We start from the raw sequence: 7500 nt of genomic DNA, 5'->3' as shown, positions 1-7500 counted from the left end.
GTGTTTTGAAAATGTGATTTGCAACCTGGGTGGATGCCTTTCATGAATCATTTCAAGATAAAGTCTTTTTTTTTTACTGTGGTATCTTTTGCACACACACACACACACACACACACACACACACACACACACACACAGATGCACACACACACCCCCATCACTCACACACACACACACACACACACACACACACACACACACACACACACACACACACACACACACACACACACACACACACACACACACACACACACACACACACACACACACACACACGAAGTAACAATTGCCACACGTCAGAAAGTCAGGCAAACTTTTGGGCACAAAATTTGTAGGTCAAATTATTATTGAACAGAAACGTTCTTTCTCGCTACCCCGGTTAATTTCTGTCGCGTTTACAATAAAGGTATAAATTTGATAAAACAAAGAAATATGTCTAATATTTATTTGTCATGAGCTACCAAAAATTTCGTTATGTGAAAGAGAACTAGACATTAACTAAGAAAAAAATCTATCACTTAATTTCTGGATTCTTTTGTAGCCATTGGAGCTATTGATAAGATTATTATTAGAATATGAACATATGTAATTAAAGTCAGAAAACTATTTAAAGTATGACACCCAACATATTCTCAGTATCACAATATGAAATATATCCAGTGCATGCCTTTATATATTAACAGATAAAAAACATATTGGCATTTGGGAAAATTTGATCCATTTCTAGTAATGCTTATCCGGCAGAAAATGCAGTAATATGCTCTGATTTTATTTTTTTTATGAATTGCTCTGTACTTAATAAATAACAACGATAGCTTGTTTTTATTTCTGTTATTTAAACTAGCAACAAGCAAATACAAGATCTTTTGTTAAGGAGTTTTTGACAATAGACAGTCAGATCATGATAGATCATAATAAACTATAGATTTGTTGTATATCAATTAATTAATATCAATATGATTAAAAAATAAAACCCGAATGACGTCCATTCTACCAATAACTCTTGTTATATGTATTGTTTATGTCATCAGTTATGCCTTCTTTAAGTGGATAGTTTTATCCAAGCAAAAAAATATCTTATAATTCCCATTACACTTTTTTATTCCCAACCAAAGAGTCATTATTCGAGAGCACTGTATTATATGCAGACATATTGTAAATAAATATATACAACCAAATCAAAATCATCAAAAAAATAAATAAATAAAACATTTATTACAATAATAAATAAGAAATTTTGTTCGCGTGGATTCTCAACAGGCGTCTGCTATAAACCGCTGACGTTGTTTACCTGCCGATAGATGGCGCTGGATCACTCTCTTCAGTAAACAGAGCCGAAAACATGGTACGGAGCGGCGAGTGATCGTCTTATTTTCTCAATTTACATGTGTTCTCTTGACTAAACTTCAGTGAAATATTTTCTCAAAGTGTACATAGCACAATGGAGAATCCCTTCGATATAAGTTTAAGGGCGATGAATCTACGGATTCAGTGATATTTCGTGATAAAATTTCGGTAAATGGTTTTGTGTTTCTCCCGAGGCATGGAAGGCGAAGGGATTGACAACATGGGATTTTCGGCGGAAGTTTATTTAGATACAAACTCTTCCAATGGAATTATCCGAGAGTGTTAGAGCCATTTAGAATAACTATGCAAGATATATTTTCCAAGTGAACGCCATACGTAAATGTGTCAATTTGTGTAAATTTGACTTATGGTCCACAATATTTTTTTCTTTATCGAAGTTCATGCGTCGGTTTCAAGAATTTTGAGTTATTAGTAATACAATTAAGTCTTTTTAGTTGAATTCAATTGTTTTTTAAATTTTTCATATTTCACGAAGCACATTTTAAATATATTTTACGTATCTTATTTCAATCATTCCGTGTCTTCAAACTATTTAAGTCTCGTGGTATTTCTTTTCTGGGAGCGGAGTCGAGGATGTGAAATTTGTTACTTTAATGCTCGTATTCAGTAGAAAATTTAATGCTCGTATTCAGTAGAAAAATGTTTGTGCCTCCATGTGTTCCTCGGAGGGAAAAAATGCAGGACGGAGAAATGCAACATGCTTATTTGGGCATCTGTAATTTGTCAGTGGTCTCCTTGTGTAAATTAGCATAATTCAGTTTAATAATAGACTAATTGATTGTTATTTTCTTTTGGTAAAAATTACTTTGGTAAATGAAGATTATTGCAGCATTGCAAATACCTACCAGGTGTTTCTAGTTATGAGATACTCTTATAGGTCTGAAAATGTGAACACGAGCGAATTAAAATGAAACAGGGTTTTAAATTGCCCTGATGCACCCTCAAGAGACAGTCTCTAAACCATGGTATCATGCGAACCCCGAAATCCGAACTAAATGTTTCCAATCTTCTATATATTGGGGAAAACGCCCTCTGTACCCCACCTTTGACACTTCATGCCAATTTAAAGAAAACACAGTAATAACTCTGGCTGTATGAGTGTTTTGATATGTAGAGGACCTTTGTCACTTTGCGGTAAATGAGAGGCCAGAGCTGCTGTACATGTTTGTTTCTTACCCTCTATAAAACGATTCTCTTTCCCTCTATCCCTGGGAGGTGCTCCCTGCAACATCAACCCAAATCTGTAGAGTAGTATAGAGTAAGACATGGTATGTGCATGATACATCAAACTTGTATTTGAAGTAGAATGTATGTACTACATCTTTTTGGTATTGCCAGACTGCAAAAAATGAGTATCGGATGTAGGGAAGTTTTCCCTTTGTCAGAATTTTTTTATGTAGTATGCAAATAGAAATCTCGGTTCTGAAGTGTTTCTTTTAGGACTGTTGTGCTTGCTTTGTTAGCCGAGGTTGTGGACCACCTTTTTCATGTTTGCTTTTCTCTGGATGTACCTTAACATTGCAAAAATACATTGACAAAGTAATAAGAAAGCTTTATTACATTTGGTCTCTGTACCTTGGGGTCATTGTAAAGTTTAAAGACTGATTAGGCTAACTGAAAATACATTGGTGATAAATGTAAAATTTAAACATTTTAATGATTGTGGTCTAGACAAGAGAACAAACTACATTTATTTATGCATATTCTTTCATGCTCACTTCTTGCATTTCATTTTATCCAGCCATTTAGACTGATTAGTTCATAAACTATCTCTATTGAAAAAAAAAAAAAAAAAAAACTCCCTCACATGTACAGTTGAGCTTTTCCATAGTACATCCTACATTGGCGCAATGGTAGGCATACCTGATTAAACACGGGTTAATCCTTGAAAGATAAACTTAGAATGTGATTGTTGACAGTGTACTTTTTCCACAGGCTACCACCAAGAAGAAGACCAGGAAGCTCCGTGGACACGTCAGCCACGGTCATGGCCGTATCGGTGAGTCCTTGGAAGTTTGTTTGATACAAGTGGATTGAGTTTTTTTAAGGGCTGGGTCTTTGGTCTGGAAATTTTCTTGAAAGTCTTGGCACTAACGAAGAATCTAGAAATGTTTGAATTTTGGATCTCGTGGGGAAAAATAGATGGTTTTAGTTTGAGGTGGGTACCAGAATACCCTGACCTTGCAGTAAGGAAAGGAATTTGCATGTCATTAGCAGTTAGGGAGAAATATGTATATTTTATTAATATTAAACTTCTTTTGATTGCGATTATAGGCAAGCACCGTAAGCACCCTGGAGGTCGCGGTAACGCTGGTGGCATGCACCACCACAGAATCAACTTTGACAAATACCATCCTGGTTATTTTGGCAAGGTAAGATTTTGGAAAGTTTGACTTTGATTGCAGTCACTTGTTTTTATCATAACTTCTCTCCTCGCCCTCACCCTTCCCCAATCAAATTTATTTCTTGTACTTTGCAGGTTGGTATGAGAAACTTTCACGCAAAGCCCAACACAAAGTATGCACCTGTCATCAACCTGGATAAACTCTGGTCACTTGTGTCTGAGCAGACTAGGCAGAAATACGCTAAGGAATCCGAAAAGGCCCCAGTCATCAATGTTCTTAAATCGGTAAGTGTGGCAGTGGTTGGAAACGCTGTAACTTGGCCTTTATAAACCTGTGGTGTCTGAAAATGATGGAATCACCCCTTTTCCCAGTGTTACAATTAATATGAGGGAGCAGCTACATCAGCTACATGCTTCCAGAGTTTCATTGGATTTACTATTTGACATGTTTGCATTGAAATGGATCATTGCTCATATATAGGATGTGATTAAGACTAAAGGCCATTGGAGCAGATCTAAGTTCTTGTATGATTATAATGCGTACGGGCGGACAGAAGAATATTGTTGAGTGTACATATCTGATTTTTGTTGATTGTACTAAGTTCTCTCGTTAGTTTATCAATTTATTAACTTTTTTTTTTCTCTCTCTCTCTCTCTCTAGGGATACTTCAAGGTCCTTGGCAAGGGTGCACTTCCCAACCAGCCTGTTATTGTCAAGGCCAAGTTCTTCTCCCGCAAAGCTGAAAACAAGATCAAGGCTGTTGGTGGTGCATGTGTGCTCGTCGCTTAAGTAAGCATATGGACTTTCTGAGCCTGCTTGTTGAATTTTGTGATGATAATGCGAACGGGCGGACATAAAAATGCTGTTGAACGTTCCTTTCTGATTATTGCAGTTAAATGCTCTGTGGAAAGGAATTTTTGTGTAATGTTTTTCTTACGATGAAATTCGTTTTGTTGCAGATTCTTCTACAAGGCCAAATACAAGAATCAATGTCATCATGGCTTCTGTTAGTGGAATTAAAGTGAAAAAAAAAAAAAAGGCTTTTCATTGTCATCCTACATATAAAAATTTATGGAATTATTCAAATGCTATTTAGGCAAATTATCTAGCATCTCACGTATTGAGATTAATATCTTCACAATAGTGTGTCTGTGTATAAATGCTTATTATAAAAATGTATATATAATATGGTTAGATGATTTGCCCAGAAGTGTAATGGTTCTATGGTTATGATTTGCCCAGAAGTGTAATGGTTCTTTTCGACAGGATAAGTAACAAGAGGTAAAGTGTGTTTGAGGAGTAGGAATGCATCCTTGCATTTTTTTTCCACGTATTGAAACCAGTGAATGAATCTGAAACTGACTAAATTGAAATTGTGTATTGTAATTTTTTTTTTTTTTCCTGAACATGATTATTCTGAGGAGTTTCATCAGAATGCAAGGTAAAGTTCTTTCTTTTTATTATTTCACTATCTGATACTGATATTTAACACTTTGTGCTAGGATGATATAGTATTCATGCATACAAAGCATTAATACACTAAGAAATATTCATATTGTATTACTAAAATTATACAACCTATAATAGTGTGTTTTTCATTATAGAAACTTTCACATTAATTTGACATTTCTGCAGGTGGATTTGAAGACAACTTGGCAGTATATTTTCATCTGCTTAGGCAAAGACTTATGGATACAGAAGATGCCAAAAATGTTGAAGCTATCACTTTGTGAATGGTATGTGCATTTTCTAAGATACTGTTCATGCAATAATCAATGAGCTTTAGTTTTTGTATATTTGAATTGGCCTAAGTATTATAGTAGTTAAATATTTCTTGGCTAATTAAAGAAACGGAAGAAATACTTGTACATGATGATAATGCGTACGGGCGGACAGATTCATATTGTTGACTGTACACTTCTGATTGTATAGAAGATTGAATATTTCTAAGATTTAATGTTATGAATCCTTGAGTTAAATGGTTCCTTCTCCCTTCTAGGATTACTTCATAAGTTTACCATGGCTTCCAAAAGATACCAGTTATCAAGTGGAATCCTCTTAGAACACGACCACCTATTTTTCAACCAAGATGAACTGGGGTCCTATGTCTTTAGTGGACAACAGAAGGCAAGACTCCAGTAAATTCAGATAGGTAAGTTAAAACTGCAAGTTTTTGGCCATTTAACACCTGTAATGGAAATTATTGTAAGGGGGAAATGTTGGAGAATGGACTTTTGACAAGTGCAATATTTTCAAGTAGAACATTTGCCAAGGTAGTGTGAAGTCCACAATAACTTTTATGCACATGTGATGATAATGCGTACGGGCGGACAGATTAATAATGTTGACTGTACACTTCTGATTGCATAGGGGACTGAATTATTTTTAAAGTGCAGTTTTGGGAATCCTTAATTATTTTTCCTTATTCTTGTCTTCTAGATTGCTACATGGCTGTTAATAATTCAAGTTTGCAAGTATTAACATTACATTATTATTCAAATGGATGAGCTGAGGTCCCATTCCTTTAATGGAGCAGACAAGTGAATTCAGATTGGTAAGTTGAAATTGATGAATTTTAAGGCCATTTTGTACATCTGTATTCAATTAACAATTCAATGTGAATATACTATATTTGATTAGTAAATAAAATTTGAGTTGAACATTTGACGTGGCAGCATAATCCATGATAACTTTGCTGCATTGGTGATGATAATGCGTACGGGCGGACAGATTAATGATGTTGACTGTACTCGGCTGATTTAATGAAATGTTTAAATGTATTTACATTGTTTACATTGACTCTCTAATCTTACTTGGTGCTTTTCTTTCATTTAAGAGTTGAAAGTAGCAGTCAATCCAGTTCTTCAGTTTGAAACTTCAAGATGGCAAATAATCCTCATGAAAGCAGAGCTTTCAAGTATTGCTACATGCGGTGCTTGCATATGCATTGACTGTTCTTGAAATGCTGAATGTACTATACACATGGTAACTTTAAGATCTACCATTTTGTGTTTGGAGAAATAAATATCTCGTGTTTATATTTTGTATCTATATCCTTTTCTTGACACAATTTGTTAAGGCACAGATGACTTGTCAACAGGTTTCACGAAGCAAAGTACAAGAGAAGTATTCTAACTCGGCTGCAAGAAATTATAAAATTTAGTGATGCTTCAGTACCATAAATTTGTATTGATCTCAACACTGCCAGTACATAACTACTAATCCTAGTTGGCACAATAGTAAGCTGATATATATATACAGATTGACTGTATATGGAACCCCCTACAAATAAATTGTAACTATGCCTGTGAATGTAGCAGATGTGCAGTTAAGGTAAAACTAGTTATAAACCAGAATTGACAGTTACCAAAGTTGTAACAAAGAAACTTTTTTGTCAGCTACAGGAAAGATTGTTTACAAGGATTTTAATATGAGAAAATAATGTGCAGAATCTGGAATCCCATTTAGAAAAAAAAATCAAAGAATAAGGCAATGTTTGCATTTCCAGATGGGTAATGATCTAAAACAAATGTGCCGAAGGTCCCACACCATTAACAGTATTGTGGTAAAAAGGGCTAAAAATGAGTTAATCATGGAGGTAAATGGACAGAAGGGATGAAAAATAGGAAAAGGAAAGTGGGAGAAGAAAAGGTAGGGGAGAGCCCCTACACTGGACCTCAGTCCCTGCCCCCCCCCATGACAACAAGCAAGGGATGGGGGGAGGGGGTTATAGCCTAATAACCACAGTATCATGTAATTACACTGGTAGCTCCCCAATCCATTG

The 7500-nt window shown here is 35.3% G+C and overlaps 1 protein-coding gene and 1 long non-coding RNA gene across 3 annotated transcripts; both read left to right on the top strand.

Moving 5' to 3' along the window:
* Positions 1–1254: 1254 nt before the first annotated feature.
* LOC119599289 (60S ribosomal protein L27a-like) lies at positions 1255–4754 on the top strand. Of its 2 annotated transcripts, none has more exons than XM_037949025.1 (6): positions 1255–1348; positions 3307–3370; positions 3646–3743; positions 3851–4000; positions 4377–4505; positions 4676–4754. In XM_037949025.1, exons 1-5 carry the CDS (start codon positions 1346–1348, stop codon positions 4503–4505), a joined length of 444 nt encoding a protein of 147 aa, XP_037804953.1. In that variant the 5' UTR covers positions 1255–1345; the 3' UTR covers positions 4676–4754. The 2 variants fall into 2 exon arrangements, with proteins under 2 accessions (XP_037804953.1, XP_037804954.1); XM_037949026.1 differs by lacking the exon at positions 1255–1348 and adding an exon at positions 2314–2336.
* Positions 4755–5468: 714 nt separating this feature from the next.
* LOC119599290 lies at positions 5469–6754 on the top strand. Its single transcript, XR_005231061.1, has 3 exons — positions 5469–5868; positions 6156–6270; positions 6553–6754. It is a non-coding gene; the product is annotated as an uncharacterized LOC119599290 (long non-coding RNA).
* Positions 6755–7500: the final 746 nt, after the last annotated feature.

The sequence above is a fragment of the Penaeus monodon genome, chromosome 42 (assembly GCF_015228065.2).
Source record: "Penaeus monodon isolate SGIC_2016 chromosome 42, NSTDA_Pmon_1, whole genome shotgun sequence".
NCBI lineage: Eukaryota > Metazoa > Arthropoda > Malacostraca > Decapoda > Penaeidae > Penaeus > Penaeus monodon.
Note: the sequence above shows the minus strand (reverse complement) of the source record. Positions and strands in the feature narration are given on the sequence as shown.